The 19,627-nt window shown below is 43.1% G+C and overlaps 1 protein-coding gene across 1 annotated transcript in view; it reads right to left on the reverse strand.

Annotated features, from left to right (window-relative positions):
* Positions 1-7,430, reverse strand: part of cubn (cubilin (intrinsic factor-cobalamin receptor)) — a gene marked incomplete at both ends in the record, with an annotated part of 365,190 nt that extends 357,760 nt beyond the window's left edge. Inside the window, 2 exons of the mRNA XM_080049812.1 lie at positions 6,950-7,079; positions 7,309-7,430. Coding sequence (XP_079905938.1) covers positions 6,950-7,079; positions 7,309-7,430 — 252 coding nt within the window. The remainder of the gene's footprint in view (positions 1-6,949; positions 7,080-7,308) is intronic.
* Positions 7,431-19,627: the final 12,197 nt, after the last annotated feature.

Here is a 19,627-nt window from a genome sequence, read left to right on the forward strand (position 1 = left end):
GCCGCGACTAGAACGAGTGGCAGGGGCCGAAGAGGGGAGGGGCGTGGTGGGCGCAGCAGGACCAAGCCCAGGACTGGGCGGCAACGGCACCGACAAGGCGGCAGGGAGCCCAGCGGGGCGTGGCAACGGGGGGCGTCCACGGCGCGGAGCCTGGGCCAACTCCAACGGTCTGGAAATGTCCACGTGGGCAGGCTTGATCCTGTCGACAGAGACAGTCTCGGGCCTACCACCGATGTCCACGACCAGGCTCTTATCCCCGTGTCGCAAGACCCTAAACGGCCCGTCATAGGGGGGGCGCAACGGTCCACGGTGGGCGTCGTGGCGGATGAACACAAACTCCGCCGTGTGCAGATTGGGTGGCACCAGGGAAACGGGGGTGCAGTGCTGCGAAGTGGGGACGGGTGCGAACTGCTTGGCGACCTCCAGCAGAGAGGACCGCTGCCTGGCCGCTGACCAGGGTGTTGTGGCGTTCGGAATGAAATCCCCTGGAACTCGCAGCACCTGACCGTAGACTAACTCGGCAGACGAGGACTGCAGGTCCTCCTTAGGCGCCGTCCGGAGCCCCAGCATCACCCAGGGAAGTTTGTCCAACCAGTTGCCGTCCGTCAAACTGGCACGCAAGGCCGCCTTCATGGAGCGATGGAACCGCTCGCACAAACCATTAGCCTGAGGATGGTATGCGGTGGTGCGATGCAGTTTAACCCCCAGATCCCTGGCAACCACATTCCAGATCTCCGAGGTAAACTGTGCACCCCGGTCGGAGGAGAGGTCCGAAGGTGTCCCAAAGCGCGCGACCCACGTGCCGATAAACGCACGGGCCACATCGGAAGACGATGTCGAGGTGAGTGGCACAGCTTCAGGCCAACGCGTCGTCCTGTCCACCATCGTGAGGAGGTGGGTGAAACCATGCGAAGGGGGGAGTGGCCCCACCAGGTCGATGTTGACATGGTCGAACCTCCTACCGGGGACGACGAATGGCTCCAACGGGGCCTTGGTGTGGCGGTGCACTTTTGCACGCTGACAGGACACACACGAGTCGACCCAGGCCCGTACGTCCTTCTTCAGTCCTTTCCAGACGAACTTCTGGGACAGGCCGTGTATTGCCTCGAAAACAGCCCGCTGCCAGCCGGCAGGGACCAGTGGCCTGGGCTGGCCGGTGGAGAGGTCACACCACAACCTGACCCCTGAGTCGCCGATCGCCACTTTTTCCAGGCGCAGCCCGGTGTCCGAGTCTTTGAGGGTCCGTGGCCTGTTCCGCACTCATACACGAGTAGTCGAGATCCAGCTGCACCGCGCCGACGATCACTCTGGAGAGGCAATCCGCGACCACGTTGGATTTGCCAGCGATGTGCCGGATGTCCGTGGTATACTCAGAGATGGATGACAGCTGGCGCTGTTGGCGGGCGGACCACGGCTCGGCTACTTTGGACATGGAGAACGTGAGGGGTTTGTGGTCCACAAAAACCGTAAACTGACGGCCCTCCAGGGCGAAGCGGAAATGGCGGATTGCCAGCCAGACGCCGAGCAGCTCCCTGTCGAAAGTACTGTATTTGCGCCAACCGCGTAGTCGGACGCGTCGGTTGTGAGGGCCACCTGAGCTCCGGGCAACGGGTGGACCAACAATGCGGCCCGGCTCAATGCAGTCTTAGTGTCCTCGAACGCTCTGTCCCTCTCCGCAGTCCAGTCGACGTCCTGGCCGGGCGTCTTGTCCTTGAGGGCCTCATACAGCGGGCGCATAGTGTGGGCCGCCCGGTGTATGAATCGGTGATAGAAGGTGACCATCCCCAGGAATTCCCGGAGCCCCCGGGCCGAACGTGGGCGGGGAAAGTTGGAAACAGCCTCCACCTTCGACGGAAGGGGGACGGCACCATCCCTGTTGATGAGGTGCCCGAGGAACTGGATGGACGGCACCCCAAAAACACACTTCGCCGGGTTAATGATCAAGCCGTGGCGGTCGAGCCTTGTGAAGAGGGCCCGGAGGTGTGTGAGGTGCTCCTCCTCCGAGGAACTGGCGACCAGGACATCGTCCAAGTAGACGAAGATGAAAGGCATGTCCCTCAGCGCCGAGTCCATCAGCCGCTGGAAGGACTGGGCCGCGTTTTTCAGGCCGAATGGCATCCTGAGGAACTCAAACAACCCAAACGGAGTGACCACAGCTGTCTTCGGGACATCCGCAGGGTGCACCGGAACCTGGTGGTAGCCCCGCACAAGGTCGACTTTGGAAAACAGGAACTTCCCCGCCAGATGCACGGAAAAGTCCTGAATATGGGGCACTGGATAGCGGTCAGGCGTGGTGGCATCATTTAGGCGGCGGTAGTCTCCACATGGGCGCCAGCCGCCATCCTGCTTCGGAACCATGTGGAGTGGCGAGGACCACGGACTGTCGGAACGGCGAATGATGCCCAGGCGCTCCATGTTGGCGAATTCAGCCTTAGCAACCGCCAGTCTCTCCGGAGCGAGCCGTCGGGCCCTGGCATGGACGGGGGGCCCTTTCGTCTCAATATGGTGCTCCACACCGTGTTTCGTCGACGTAGACGAGAAGGTTGGTTGCAGCAGGCTAGAGAACTCTCTGAGCAGTCGCTGGTACTTGTCACCCTCAGAGAGCGAGCTAGAAAGGCCGTCGTATGTCCCCTCATCGCAGACACATGCGAACGAGGAGAAGGTCAATGCGTCCACCAGGCGCTCGTTCTTGACATCAACCAGCATCCCGTGTGCGCACAGAAAATCTGCGCCGAGGAGGGGGAAGGAGACGTCGGCTGTAACAAAATCCCATGTGAACCGTTGACCTCCAAAACATAAATCCACAGACTTCGTGCCATACGTTCGGATCGGGGTGTCGTTGGCAGATGTTAAGGGAGGGCCGTGCAACCCGCCGGCGGCGTCGTCCACCGTAGCCGGCACCACGCTCCTCTGTGCACCGGTGTCGCAAAGGAATTTACGCCTGGAGAGGGTGTCCACGATGAACAGCAGCCGGCCCTTTGTGCCTGCGCTCACGGCCACTACTGAGCGCAGGCCTTGGCGTTTCCCGCCGCGTTGAAAGTGCACGGAGAGCGGCACCTTTTGGCCTTGGCCCCGAAACGTGCATGGAAATAGCATAGGCCCGCAGCGGTAAGGCTGTCGGTGGACGCGTGTCCTCCGCCAAGGGGAGCGCTGCCGCCCGGACGAGTGTAACTGCGTGTCGGGGCCAGCACATCCGGGGCGAAACGCTGGGTGGCCAGAAAGAACCTGTCTGCCTCCTCTGCCAGAGCCCGTGGCTCCGTGATGGATGTATTCGCGAGCGCTGTCTGGACGTGTGGTGGCATGTGTCGCAGGAAGAGTTCGATGAAAAGGAAATTTGGTACCTCCGAGCCCAGCAGGTTTAACATCATTTCCATATGTTCGGAGGGTTTGCTGTCCCCCAGGCCTTGAATGGCAAGAAGACGCCAGGCTCTTTCCGATCTTGACAGTTCAAAGATTTTGAGGAGGTAAGCCTTGAGCCCTGCATATTTATTTTGGGCAGGAGGAGATGTAATAAAGCTTACTGCCCTGGCTGCAGTGGAGCTCCCCAGTGCTGAGACGACGTGGTAATAGCGTGTGGCATCATCTGTAATCCCACGGAGGGTGAACTGAGCCTCTGCCTGTGCGAACCACGTTGCCGCGGACGTCTCCCAGAACTCCGGCAATTTGAGAACGATGGAAAGCGCCATGCTGTTGCGATCGATATTCAAATCAGTCTCGGAATCTTCAGCGGGACTGACGTCGGGGTCACCAATGTGGCGTGTAAAGACGGGAGTCGGAGGCGGAGTGTCAAAAGACGGAGCTAACTGCTTTAATGACATTAATACACTTGTCGAGTAACAACAACGGAGCAGACAGTAAACTCCTGATAGTCTCAAAACGCCAACAAGACAAAACAGGAAATTCCCCCAGTCATAACAGTCCCCCCGGAACCCCGGAACTTCAGTTCCATAGGTGAATTATGTAAAAGCACTACAATATATATATATATATATACTGTGTATATATATATATATATATATATATATATATATATATATATATATATATATATATTTATTACTTATTTAAAAAAAATTCTACTTTGCTGCATGCGGAGCATGTGCAACGTGCCATATCTGCACGTTGCACATGCTCCCAACTCTCGCGTAGTATACCGCTAGGAATGTCTGTTGAAAGTACCACAGCTGAGGATTTTAGAGTAAGCCCCGACTGCAGCTCGCAGATCGAGGAGGGGTTAAAATTGAGCTAAATGTGGGTTGCACATAGTAACGCGTTACCGGCATCGGACCACTTTTTTCAGTAACGAGACTGCGATTGCAATTTAATGTAAATAAATGTGCGCGCATGTGTCTCTAAACTCTCCAACTGCTCCAACCGCTCCTCTCGTCTTTTTGGTAGCGCCCCTCGTCTCCTCTGACATGAAGTGTGTGTGTGTGTCTGCGTGTGTCTGCGTGTGTGTGTGTGTGTGTGTGTGTGTGTGTGTGTGTGTGTGTGTGTGTGTGTGTGTGTGTGTGTGTGTGTGTGTGTGTGTGTGTGTGTGTGTGTGCAGCAGCATTATGGCCGACTCTAAGCTGAACTGTGGCCAACGTTTTTCCCCCCATGAAATATAGCATCTGCTATGGGGATATTTAGGATTCGAGTACGGTGACGTTGAAGAGATAGAAGTGTTTAAAACTTGGAAACTTAGTCACGTGGTGACCGGTGGCCACACACACCCAGTCTATCATCACATGAGACAGCGCAGATAAAAGTCAGATGAATGCATGAAGTGAAGGGCCAAGCAAGTTAAGTTTAAAGACACTGCTACTGTCTTTGCACTTTGGAGGGATGCATTTAATTTCATGGGGGGAAAACGTTTTTTTTTATTACATTTTTTAAACCATAATTTTTATTATTTTGAAAACAGTAGGCCTATGCTACTAGCCTAGTACAAGCTTAATTTTTTATATTTTCAATGATTCATAATATGTGCATGTTTTAAATTGAGATACATGGGTTTCAAAACATGTAAAGTCATTTTTAAAGTAACTTGTAATCTAATTTAGTTACTTCAAAAAAGTAATCAGTAATCTAATTTAGTTACTTTTTAAACCAAGTAACTAGTAAAGTAACTAAGTTACTTTTTAAAAGTAACTGTGGCAACACTGGTCTTGACCACGTCTAAATGCCTAAATGCATTACATTGCTGCCATGTGATTGGCAGATTAGCTTTTTGTTTTTATAAGCCATTAAACAGGTGTACCTAATAAAGTGGCCGGTGAGTGTATTGTGTGACTATAATTTATCTTTTCATTAAAATGTTGCATAGTATGCTTTTAACAATCAAAGGAACACAACTGGAGGGTTAATACACCTGACCCCTAATCTTTGCTCCTCTACAAACTGCTGTGACTGCTTCCTAACTTGTTAATTATTCACATAAAAAGAGGTTTCAGGTTGTGTAAAAGCTGATAAGAGGTTATGAATAGCCAGTTCCTTGTTCAGTATTGATTGTTTTCTGTCTTGTTTAGATGCTGTGTGAGGTTCTGAGAGTATAACCAGGTCCCTTTTTGATCAAATAAAGCAAACCTCATTGATTAGAACATGAGCACCAGTAACAATACAACAATAGTATAATGTTAGGACCAAATCTATATTGGCTAACTGGAAAGCGACTGAAGAAACTCTTTTAGAAACAATTTAAGAAACATGCTTTGTTTGGAAGTCAGGTTAAGTTACTTTTATAGTCAATTGCTACATAAAATGTGTCTTTTTACATATCCCCTCTCAAGACACCATGAGAGTATGGGGTATGCTTCCACAAGGTGGCGCTGGTATTAAGCTCCGAATGAAAAAAGTTTGAGAGGCAACGCCGTGAAAACCATCTCGCCACGCCCCTCGCCCCCTGACTCGCGTCATAGTTGCGCAGGTCTTAGCAAGACTGCGACATCTCGAACGAGGCTATTGACTTACACAGCTCATGGTGCCCCACAATAAAGCCTCTTGGACCATACAGGTCAGCACTTATATAACCTAATTTGCATAAACTGAAATACAGTCAGTTGACAACATGGTCGCCCATAAAGTTGGAATAAATAATTTTTGACCTTCTCATGAAATGATTGTGATAATGTGATAGTGTATATCTTCTCAAAACATTATTGATCAATCTCATCCAAAAATATCACAGTGAAAATTAAACCACAATTAAAGGTGAAGTAAGCAATTTAATTATGTTAAAATACGTATTAAATCTCTCTATTTTCATACAGTGATCACTTATATAGTGTGCGCGTTTCATAACTAAGGTGATATGTTTGCATGAGATTGATCAATAATGCTTTGAGAAGATATACACTTTGTCTATCAAGAATAAATCACATTATCACAATCATTTCATGAGAAGAGGTCAAAAAGGGGCGACTGTGGCTCAGGTGGTTAAGCTGGTTGGCCAATGATCCTAGGGTTGGCGGTTCGATCCCAGCCCGGCCACTTGTGTCATGGTCGTTGTGTCCCTGGGCAAGACACTTCACCCACCTTGCCTCGTGTGAATGTGTATGACTGCTGTATGTTTGAGGTGGTGGTCGGAGGGGCCGATGGCGCTGAATGGCAGCCTCGCTTCTGTCAGTCTGCCCCAGGGCAGCTGTGGCTACTATGGTAGTTTACCACCACCGGTATGACTGTGTGTGAACGAATTGTCTGGAACCCTGTAAAGCGCTTTGAGTATCATGAAAGGCGCTATATAAATCCAAGCAATTATTATTATTAAAAATGTTTTATTCCAACTTTTTAAGGCGATCGTGTACTTTTTTGGATTTCCAACCTATCATCACTGTCTGTTAGTATGTAAAATAATTCTTCTTGTATTGCAATGAACCATTATCAAGGGGATTTTTACTGTGCGAAAGCCTTTTCGCTCTTGTTAACCATTACCATTACATACTGTTACTTGGAAAAAGTCTAAGCTTACCTGATTTAAAAGTTCTGTGAGGTCTTCATTATCCACTTTAACCCTGCCAGATGCCGAGGTCTGAAAGCGAATTTCTTTGTTGCTACCAGTTGTGAAGACAAGGTGACCGTTATCTGACAGCATACGAGGCCTACAGGGACAAATCAACAATGTCTAATCAAGACTTTTTTACTAATCTTTTCTTCAGGTTTAACAAAAATACACAATCTGTCAGGAATAAAACAATGACCTCCATATAGTTAGATCATTTATAATCTTCGCTTATTTCCTTTAAGGACACTCAGTGGGAGCCCTGCAAGAAAAAAACACCCTTACGTGATACAAGAGAATTAGATGTGGTTTGATCTCTACAGACTTACTGTTCATTGCTAATGTCCCTCTTGATCCGTCCCTGTGCCGTGTCCTTTGTCTCAGCTTGCAGTCCAACCAGAAGGAATATGAGTGTGCAGAATAGCCATGAGAGCCAGCGTGTTCCAGCCATAGAGATGTGTTTCCTGGGAACTCTAAACCACTTTACTCAGGTTGGAAGTCCTGCCACACTCTAAGGATCCCTGCTAAGACCTTGACCTGGCAGTACACCCATAAAATACATCTTATTTAGCCAAAGCTGGTTAGCTATATTATGTGAAAATGACTCTCACATGACTGTAAGAGATGAGTAACCTGGTCCGTGTGACTGTTTGTGATTGTGTGTGCGCTGTGTAGATGTCCAAACTGGGTTACACTGTTACAGATGAATATAAGAAATCCTTATTGCTTTTAGTCAGATCTTGCCTTTAGCTTTCTTTAAAAGGCATCATACAAATTATAAAGGATATGTATCATTGTCACACATAAAATTGATTGAACAATAACTTTGGATTAAACTTTTTTCAAACAATTTCTTAAATCCCATTTTGGAATTAATCAGCATTTGTACTTGTTTCTCCCTATTTCTTATTCTATAAAAAGAGAATGATCTACCAAGAATCTGAATAAAAAAAGAAATATATTTGTTTAAATATTAGTCAAAATCAGTTTAATGTAGCAGAATAGTCCAATCCAATCAAAATGATCGAGCAAATGATGAGCTTGGTCCTATAACCATCTTAATGTTAATTGTACAATGTTATCGAAATTATTCTGAATCAAATGTGGGAACAGCTGACCATCTAAATGTTAATTCAAACACCTTTAATGTTGTAAATACAATTCTTAATTAAAATGAATTACAGTATTGTCTTTGTTATGAAACGCATTTGTCAGCTTTGACATTATCCATATCTCTTTTGTTTTTCCTTAATCATGCATTATTTAATCTTCGTATTGCGGTGATGTTAATTTTTTTTTAAATTTGTATTAAATGTGTAGGATTACATGTTTTCCTCATTTTAGCATGAAATAGTATCATGCTTGCTTATTGTGCTCATTCATGTTTTACTACTTGTAGTGAAAGAAAGAATCCTGGCCAGTATTGCCAACTAGTAAGTTTTTGCACTTGCGATTTATGACATCTATATATTTTAACACACACACACACACACACACACACACACACACACACACACACACATCAATGATTTCCTGAAATCATGTGAGATCAAGTTAACAGCTATACTAATTTGAGATGTGTTTATGGAGGAAATACCATTGTCACTGTTACAAGAAACTCCAGTAGAAGCGTCCAGAAGAGCCCTCACATGAGAGTGGCTTTGACTAGCCGGTCGTTGATTCTAAAGCACAGCTTTATGATCGGGAGTAGCGCACAAGAGACTAATCTATATGTCACTGATACACATAAAGGGGGCAGAAGTGTTAATACCTCCCTTGGTGGATTTATCTTATCTTGAAACATGTACAAATGGGAAGAAAATGTTTATTATATGATTACAATTTTAACGTATCATCAAATACATGACATTATGACATACAACTTAAAGGAATACTTCACCCATACGGAACCAGCGTTCTATCATTATAAAATCACTATTATAATATAATGAATGAGGTTTTTCTTTCCTCAGTCTTCCCTCAGTCTTCCTTTGGCCCAGCTGTCCTGTTAATCCTGACCCTTACTGTGATGTCACAAGAAGGAAAATGTAGGGTTAGACAGTGAGACCATAAAACACTCTTTCTGCCTTTTCTCAGGCTAGGATGATCTGATTTAAATTTTTTTTGCACATTTATACTACATAGGATCTCCGAGTTCAATACACCATATTCCAACCGGTGAAGTAGGTATTTAAGGAACAATATAGCCAACTGTTGTGGAATTGTTTATTACAGTCATAATAATTATGTGTTTATATAGACTAGTGCCATCTTGACCCTAAATATTCGTAAGCTAATCAACAAAAGTTCTGACCTGACCTTATGGTGAAGGTTCTGACCTTATGGTGAAGGTTGTTATGTTCTGATTATGTTCTGAGATACTCAAACGGCGCACGGGAATGTATGTTTTGACTGAGATGGCTCCGGAGCTCTGTGTCTGTAAGATAACAATTCTCTGACTGAGGAGAATCTTGTACGTAGGCTGGAATGTTCGTGCGTAATTAGATTTCCCTATAAACTCTCTGTATGACCGCCTATCGGTGGTCATTTCACACAATCCCATTGCTTGATTGTTGTCTTGACTCATGTTTGCAAACATTAAAGATCTGTTCTATTTTTGTATTTAAACATTGTGTCACCTCGTATTAATTGACTAAATTCTCATCTTTTAAAGGTTGGTATTTCAATTCCATGACAATTTGGGGGCTCGTCCGGGATGTCTAACTCGAGGATTTCCTGAAGCACCCTCTGACAGGTTAACTGTGCACAGCCGGAGACTGGGTCCCGGAGCCTAAACCTCTCCCCACGGAGGACCGTAACTGACCTCAGGAGATGCAGGTTGGCGCCTATATCAGGTGTGCTTCAGGGGATCTCCCGACACGGCATCCAAGAACTCAAAAAGACTAAAAAGGTGAGAACACAATGTTTAATTAAAGTTTTAAAGGCCAGGGGTCAATAAACTATAAACTATAAAAGTAAGCTTAGGGTATGTTGGACGACTAGCTTTAGTTACAAGTTGGTTTAGGACAATGGCTTGATAGCTGAACTAAAGGCCAGGGGCCAAAGACCAGGGGTCAAACTCGCATTAGCTGACGAGCTTTTCGAGAAATAAAATAGATTTAACCGGGTTAAGCTATTTTATCTAGTGCCGGGCACTAGGGTCAGGGACCAAAATTATAAAGGCCAGGGGCCAAACTCGAGAAATAAGATAGATTTAACTAGGTTAGACTATTTTATCTAGCGCCAGGGGCACTAGGGTCAGGTACCAAACTCGAGGAATAGGATAGATTTAACCGGGTTAAACTATTCTATCTAGTGCCGGGCACTAGGGTCAGGGACCAAAATTATACAGGCCAGGGGCCAAACTCGAGAAATAAGATAGATTTAACTAGGTTAGACTATTTTATCTAGCGCCAGGGGCACTAGGGTCAGGGACCAAACTCGAGGAATAGGATAGATTTAACCGGGTTAAACTATTCTATCTAGTGCCGGGCACTAGGGGTCAGGGACCACAAAGATATCTTTACTGTCAGGGACAGTGCGTAGGATCCATAAAAAATATTTGGCTAAAATAAATCTAAAATTAAGAACGTTCTAAAATAGTTAAAATATTTTCAAGTACTAATTGTGTGTGGTTTATTTAAGGTCTCTGTGTCTTCTGTTGGATCTGTCCTCCACTGCATTCTCTAAAATTCAATATTATTGTAAAAAGGGAACAGTCCGTTTAAACAAAAGGAGTTGGAAGTTGAATTTGAATGTTGTGCAAAGAATGTGTGATAGGAATGGGGACTCACTATACATGTGCATTGGTAAATTTATGGGAGGAATATGGTCTTTCCAGGAAATGTGAGCTTTAGGCTCATTAAGATAGGAAAACTAAGTTAGCAATTATTCAAATTTTAGATAAATAAAAAGCTTGTTTTTTTTGTCAAGCCTTTGTTGCAAAGTGAACAGAGACAGTGATTAGCTTAAAGGTAAAATAACTTTAACCAAAGTATGCTAAGCTCCTCACAGGACACATTATCCCAGACCTGGACTCTCGTCTCTGGCCTAGCAGAATCTCCTCTCTCACACCTCCGGTTGCAGACCAAAACCAGCTCAACGAACTAAAGCTGTATCCACATCTACACCTGAATCCAGCCCTGCATCTGCCAGATGAGTATTTTCCAACTACCACCTTATTCCATTTTAAATGGGGTCCAGTTCAACATGACTGGCCTAAAGAATAGATCCTTTTATGACAGAACTAATGTGAACTCTGTGACAAGGACAACCTCTGTATGGCCCAGCTGAAGGCCTATGGACAAATGGAAAGGGCGGACGAAGAGGACCAGAGGGAGAGACAGAGCCAGCAGATGGCTAAAACACCAGGAACATCAACATGGCTGGTTCTGTGTTGAGACAACTTGCACTGGGCAGGGAATGTCCTGAACAAACAACCAGAGAATGGACTGCAGTTGCGCTCCCAGGTGCGGAGAGGCAGTGAGAGAGTGGGAGACTGACTGGACGGAGAGGAGAGACAGAGAGGGGTCCACAGGAGGGTGAGGTGCACCAAACATGCAGTGACTCTCACTGTCCAGTAATATTATTATTATATGCTTAATTTTCCCATCTGAATTGTCTACACCAGAATTGTTAGTGTCACGCTAGGTGATTACATTTTTGGCTAATTATGGTATAGTATATCTAATTTGTTTTGATAGACAACTGAGTATTGTACTGTATCCAAGGTCTCTATATTTACATACCTATCTTTGCAGGTGAAAACTCCACAAGGACATTTACCCAAAACACGGCTATAGGCCGAGCAAGTGACTGCAGTGACTAAAGTAGTGTTGGTTTAAACACGAGAGCATGTTTCCTTTATACACACACAATTACGAAACAATTATTTAATGATAGAAAAGTACTTCTAATATTGCGCTATAGCATCGTTTGTGAGCAGAATTTTCTAAAAAATAACAGTGTGTAAGACGGGATGTTATTATTCCCAAGCCACACAGATTTCCAAAAAGGGATAATCATTTTTAAATGACTTCAGAATTTTAAAAATTAGTCAAGCCTCTGCAGAGCAAACTTTATACATGATCATGGACTGACTGACTAAGACTGACTGTTTAATTCTTTTACAACCTTTTCCTAATTCACTCTCACTGCGTTCTCCTTACAGACAAAAAAATGCAATAGATAAGTCTTTTCTCCCTCTCAGCAGAGCTGATAAGAGCTCAGGAGAATGTTTCCCAAAACAACGTTTGTTTCTAGACAAGAAGGGCAACCCGTGTTTTGACCAAATTTAGTTTATCTTACACAATAAATGTGACCTGGGTAAAACTTTGAGAACATACGAACAATATGTCGAGTTTCTGAAGAACTTAAAGAATTGATTAATAGATGTGTTGCATTATGTAAGTGCACGTCATGTGCCACTGCTTGAAACTACGTTGAAAACTAGAGCTGAGGAAATGGTTAAGATAAAACAGTGTCATGGATCAAACCCCACACAAAATGCTAAAGCCATGATATTCAAATGGGTGAAACGGCAGAGTACCCCCCCTCACCACAAAGTCTGGTGGCCACTCTGATAGAGGCCGGCCTACCGCTCCCGTCTTCCATGATTGATGTGCCTATTGTTTCCTCATACCCAAAAGTAACTCAGAAGATAGAAGAAGCTACAATACAACATGTAAGTAGAAATAAAGAGGATGAATTACTTTTCTTAGCAGCTGCAGTTCAAGCACTAAGGGAGATAGACTTGCATGCAGCAGGAGGGTCAGGGATCAAAAAGGGAGGAGTGAGTGCGATAGAACCAAAGTACATCAGCCGGCAGAGCAAAGCACACACTTCCCCACACTACTCACAAAACAATAACTCCAGAAACAATTGGAGAAAAGGACAGTGTAACTTCTGCGGGAAAAAATGGTCAGACCATACAAATTTAATTCAAGCAGCTACAATTAAACTTTCTTCTTCCCCTATTGAAGACCCACTAATGCCAGTAGAAATAAATGGGTCCACAGTGTCTATTTTGGTTGATAGTACCCCTTCAAAGAGTATATGCTGTTTGATGTTGAAATTGAACACTCTTATTTGCAGTGATAATATAAGACAGCTGTGAGATATGACTAGCAAGATGTTACCACCAGAGTCAGAATTGATTATCTTTGTTGAATGTTGACTATAGTTTTTGATTTTGTAAATCCAAAAGTTAAAAAGTAAAATGCCGAAATAAATTGTTGTGCAAATTAGCTGTAATGTTGAGATCTATTATATTTTCTTGTTCCTGCTGCCTATTCAGTGGCTCAGACACAGAGATTCTATAGAGAGAGCTGTTGCTGAGGAACAAATTATGAGATACAGAGAAGCATTTACATACAATACAGTGCCTACAATTATGAGAGGAGATTGACCCTTGGACTCCTTCTGGAAAGTATCCTAAAACTATTTACGTTGCATGATCTTGAGATATTATCAATGTTGTTTTCCTTCATTTCAACTTGGTTGTAATAAACGTTTCCTTTTGACTCAGATAATTAGCTTATTGACTATTAGACATTTAAATGCACATGATTAGTGAAAGAAGCAAGGAACATTTACTTTATGATTCTACAATGTGTGTTTTATCAGTTAAATAGTCTCACACACAGGAGAGAGTAACTCATTCTAAGGTTTCTTTCTACATGCAGTCACAGATGGCAGTGAGTAAAAACAATAGATAAGGTGGCAGACCTTGAGAGCAGCCATAGCAGCCTCTCAAACAGACAAGCACACGAGCTACATCTGAGTAAACACATTTCGCCACAAAATATATTTATATCAAAGAAGCTACCTTTTCAAGTTCACTTCAGATTATTTTCAGAAAGTTCTTGAGTCCAGCCATTAATGCACCACAAAGTCATGGTTTAGGTTCAACAGTGTTGTCTTTTTAATTTGCATCCAGAGAGCCAGTATCTGTTTGCATTTAGAGCTTAAGGTAAACAAATTAAGAATGAAATCATGTCTCTGGTTAGTGGAAAACTTGACCCATTACAGTTTGCTTATCAAACTGGAAAAAGTGTAGATGATGCAAAGCTCTTTATTATAGATACAATGTATAAACATTTAGGAAAGCCTGGATCTCATGTTAGACTGTTATTTGCAGACTTTTCTTCTGCTTTTAATAAGATGCAGCCGCATATTTTAATTGAGAGACTAGCTGCAGAGTTTGAGTTACCCCATCAGATTCTGCTGTTGCTTTTAAATTTCTTAAAGGGGACATATTATGAAAAACAAAACATTGCAGGTGTTTGTGCACCCTTGTAGGTTATTGGGGTCGCTACTAGCACACACAAGCTTCAAAAAAACAAATGTGTCAGTTTCTTCAGGGATACTTTTTTAGAAAAAAGGGGGATTTGAAGGTTTCTTCCAAAAAACACAGACTGGTGACGAAACCGGTCGGTTTTCATTACCATAAATACTCCCACGGGAAAGTTTACCAGAAACTCGGTAGTTGATTGGCAAATCAAGACGCCCCGTTGGTAACCACACACAGCTGAGCCTCCACTCGCTCATGCAACAACAGAGGAGAAGCAAGCTGCAGTGTTAGCTCATCCTCAAGCTACCATCACACCCCAGCCTCGAAGCAGACCGGGGCTGAATGGATTTACTTCATTTTTTGTTGTTTGGCTATGCCCAGCAAAGGTTGACAATCTAGTGTGATCTGCTGTTATACTGGAGTGTGGAGGAGATTGTGCCTGGAAGACAGAGAGACACCATCTCTCCTCTGGAAATGTAAGTAGTCCTATTTAAAAACAAATCTGTCCGTTTATGAGTTCAATGTGTGTAATGTGCTTTAATTTATCCCTCCTATAATAACCAACGCCGACTGAAACGAGAGAATGTCTCTGGGTTAAGTAGTTAGCGTTAGCGCCCGTTAGCTTTTATGCTAACGGTTAGATCTGTGTGTCTGTCCGTGACAGCCCCTGTGTGAAAACAGTGAAACTGCGTTAGCGCCCGTTAGCTTTTATGCTAACGGTTAGATCTGTGAGTCTGTCCGTGACAGCCCCTGTGTGAAAACAGTTCAGTATAGCCCTTGAGCAAGGGCTATACTGAACTTATTAGTGGCCCATCTTATTTAATAAAGAAAAAATATATTTTCATTAGTTTGTAGCTTTGCCATAACTACAGATGTATCATGTATGTAGGCTACACATGATGTAACATTGAATGTGCCATGTTTTACAGCTATCTGGGTGACCTGAGCGTTGACCCACAAGGACCGTCACACTATCTGTTCCATCAGAGGACTGTTCACTGGGTGGAACAGGTGGTCTTCTTCAGGGCCCACCAGCAACAACTGGACAGTTACATACAATATGGCTTTGCTTCTGTTTGAATTATGTACACTTTATATTTCCATTTCACTGGCTATGAATAAACTGCTTTATTTTTAAGTATGGTTTTGGTCATTTTAAAATGTAATGATACTGTTTCAAAGAAAAAATCTTCAGAGAGATAAAGGGTTGAATTAAAAAACGTATAAGTCAATGCATGTAGATCGGTCTGAAAACTAGTCCAACATCCTGACTATGAAAATGTGAGTTTCAAGTAATCCTTTACTACACGAAGCAAACAGTGACAGTAAGCAACACAATACATGTTTTAACAGTAAAACTTTATTATAAATGAGTGATCACAATACAAATGATACATTACCTACTAGGTATTGAAAGGGTGTCAGATAATTTGCAGCTCTGACTGTAATTGTTTCTATATATTTTTTTTTTTACAAAAGATAATGTCTTTCCAGTGGATCTTGACATGATACATTCCTTTCCTGCCACGTTACTGTACATTTACAGCATGGCTTCACAACCAAAGCTTTCACTCCACTGGGTTGTAGATCATTCCCCAGTTTAACCTGTAGAGACATACATAAAACGTTGTATGTTACAAGTTTAGAGAGTTTATTCATAAATACTTAGCTCATATTCTGTTACTGACTGTGACATATTTAAACTGTATTTACCTGAGGATAATGTCAGGGAAACCAGAAATCTTGATGCAATTTTCACAGTTTTCAGCTCAGACTCCTGCCTGACCAGGTTCAGTTGTAAAGCTTTTGGTTTAGAAGTGATAAGTGTGCTGATATTTGCTGTAGAAATGAAGGTAAACATGGTAACATCGATCTCCATGCTGCATTGGCCAAAGGTAAACAAAACTGACAGCTGGGCGTGTGCCATGCCCATATAGGTAGGTATAGAGTAAATGAGCAGGGCGGTGCATGCACGCCCATGTAGATAGGAGGGGGGTAGATGTCAAAACCAAATTTTTTAGGGAGAGGCCTGAAAAGGCAATGAAGAAATGGGCATTGGTAGAAAACTAATGGGCTTTTTGTACAATAGACCATTAAAACCTTTTCTAGTAGACCTCGGAAATACACATTTAAACCCGAGTTTTTGCATAATATGTCCCCTTTAACAGACAGAACTCAGAGGGTCTCTGTAAATGGGCACTTGTCCCAGGCCATTATTTCCTACCTCGTACTGCTTTTTATAGTATTTATTCAAATGATTTTTTACTACGAACTGGAACTGTAAACTAAATTGCCCTTCTTGGGATAAATAAAGCTTTTTCTGATTCTGATTCTGACATGGGAGTAAGAGAAGGGGGGGAATAGAAATGAATTATTTACAAATAGCACCAATTTGTTTTAACTAGGCTTCAAAAAACTATTTTAAACTATTGTTTAAAGTATGTATTGTGTCCTTTACAGCGTTTAACATTGGATTCCTTTGAGAGAGAGAGAGAGAGAGAGAGAGAGAGAAAGGGAGTGTGTGTGAGTGAGTGTGTGTGAGTGAGTGTGTGTGCTAGTGTGTGTGTGTGACTGACTGCATGCATGTGTGTGAGAGGAAGGAGAGATTGATAATCACTCTTTCAACAGGTTTAGGACCTCTGACCGCCAGAAGAAAGAAGATCTACATTGATAAAATTTTTAGATTTGATAAAATCCTGCGACCTAAAAGCCACCATAGCGATACACAATAATACCCATTGTATTGTTTTTTTTTCTTTAGCTCACTTCATCACCTCTTTGTCTGGTTAAAATGTGTTCACACATTTGTTTAGAAAACTTTGATCTAAAATATGATGATTTTGTTTCAGTTTTCCCTTTTGATTTTAACAGGTACTGGTACACAACAGGCTTCAATACTTACTCACAGAGTTTTTTGTTCAAAGTGCCTAATTTGTCTCAGGAACAATGGTTGCAGGACAGGCTAGGCCCATGGGGAGCAGTTGCCCTTCAAGTTCTTTTTCCATTCCTAATCATGTTTGGTGCCTTCTTGTGTCTCTGTACTTGTACCCTTGCCTGCATGAGAGCCTTGCTACACAGATGGATAGCCAGTGTGGTTGGAGGAAAGGTGGAGCAATATGCTCTCCTCCGTTCTCCCAGACGAGAATCCTTTGATCCCTGGGATGTGGCCGACTCACTCCCAGACATTGAGCAGCTGCACTTCTTGACCGAAGGAAGCTCGTAGGCCTCCACTCTACCGAATGTGCATGCTTCAAGCCTAGGGTTGAGGCAGACCCACGACTACTGGACTAAAGAAATCCCGGAAGGATGACAACAAGGGCTCACGGTAAAGGTGTCCGCCCCTACGAAGGGTCATGTTCTGGAACCTCTGACCCAGGTACGTATACCCACAGGTAGCATGCTGACTCCCGAGCCCGAAGAAACATCCTGCCATGTGGGTGTTCCTCTGCATCCCATGATGAGAATGGCTACAATGAAAATAATGACACCTGAACACCAGGCCTTTGATTTATGCTAACCTTTAATTATATCCTGCAATTTAACATTACCCTTACGGTATATTAATCTACATTTAATAGTTAACATTAATTCTTTCTTACAACATTTTATTTAGTTTTGTTTAGAATTATACTGCCATATAACATTACTTTTGATTTAAATCTTTTAAGCATAGCTGTTTAATTTTTTGTTAAACAGAACTGTCTGAACATTTTTTTCCTCTTTAACGATCTATGAGGTTTTTTTCCAAATGATAAGTTCTGTTATAGTAAGTATAGTTAGTGCATAGAATTATTTTGACCTCCTTTTGCCAATTGTGAGGGGGTGTGTTTGCTTCTATGTGTATAGGTGATGATGACCTGTGATTTCTGTCCGTCTAATTTTAATACACTGCTCAAGGGGATAAAACACTTGAAAGGCCACTCAGGCCGTGGCGGACAATATCACAGGCCATCCTGTAGAATTTTTATACGCTTTTGCCATTCCATATAAACTTGTTTATCCTTTAATTATTAGACCATTTTTTTTAGAATAATTATATTTGTTATTTATTTATTGTAAAGAGAAGGGAATGTTGTGGAATTGTTTATTACAGTCATAATAATTAAGTTTATATGGACTAGTGCCATCTTGACCCTAAATATTCGTAAGCTAATCAACAAAAGTTCTGACCTGACCTTATGGTGAAGGTTCTGACCTTATGGTGAAGGTTGTTATGTTCTGATTATGTTCTGAGATACTCAAACGGCGCACGGGAATGTATGTTTTGACTGAGATGGCTCCGGAGCTCTGTCTGTAAGATAACTAACAATTCTCTGACTGAGGAGAATCTTGTACGTAGGCTGGAATGTTCGTGCGTAATTAGATTTCCCTATAAACTCTCTGTATGACCGCCTATCGGTGGTCATTTCACACAATCCCATTGCTTGATTGTTGTCTTGACTCATGTTTGCAAACATTAAAGATCTGTTCTATTTTTGTATTTAAACATTGTGTCACCTCGTATTAATTGACTAAATTCTCATCTTTTAAAGGTTGGTATTTCAATTCCATGACACCAACCAACTCAGTTAAGTGCACGCATACCATGAGAGAACAATGTTGGAAAACAATTGTTTAGTCACACATTACTGGTGGATTTGTTTTCTTTTAACTTTTCAGCTTAAAGAGTCAGTTCTTCTTTTGATATGAAAAACTTTACTGTTGCTCAGAGTTAGTACAAAGACAACATGTCAAGTTGCTAACAGTGACTTTGTTTGAGCTTTGGAAACATGGAGGGGACCAGACTTATCTGCTGAAATTAGGACAGCACCCTAACCTGTAAATCCAGACCTGCCGCTGGCAAATTAAATTTGCTGCGCCTGTTGGTCTGGACACTCTCCATTAAAGCTCATTATCATCATCATTTTTTTTTAAAACTTATATTCTAATGGGTTTTTTCATTTTTTTTTATACAGACAAAAAGACAAAATAAGTAGACGCATACAATACACACACAATCCCCACCCCCCACCCCCTCCCTCACCCGGACAGACAAAAAATAAATAAAAAAATTAAATAAGCAAATAAGACAAAACTATTAAGAAAACAAGCTATAAATACACACACAGAAACAAAAAGAGAAAAATAAACAAAACTGGGGCACACCTCTCATGTCCACTACATGTGTTGTTGTTTGTTGAGGGGGGGTCAGGCACTTCAGGCCCGATGTGTTGGAGCACCGGGCCCCACACGGCAGTGAAACCCAGCGTGCTGCCGGACAGCTCATATTTGAGTTTTTCAATATCAAGGATGCCCACTAGTTCCCCTAGCCAAGTGTCAAATCTCGGGGCCAGGTCCGATTTCCACATCCTTAAAGG

This window comes from Ammodytes marinus (assembly GCF_949987685.1).
Source record: "Ammodytes marinus genome assembly, chromosome: 21".
Classification (NCBI taxonomy): Eukaryota; Metazoa; Chordata; class Actinopteri; order Uranoscopiformes; family Ammodytidae; genus Ammodytes; species Ammodytes marinus.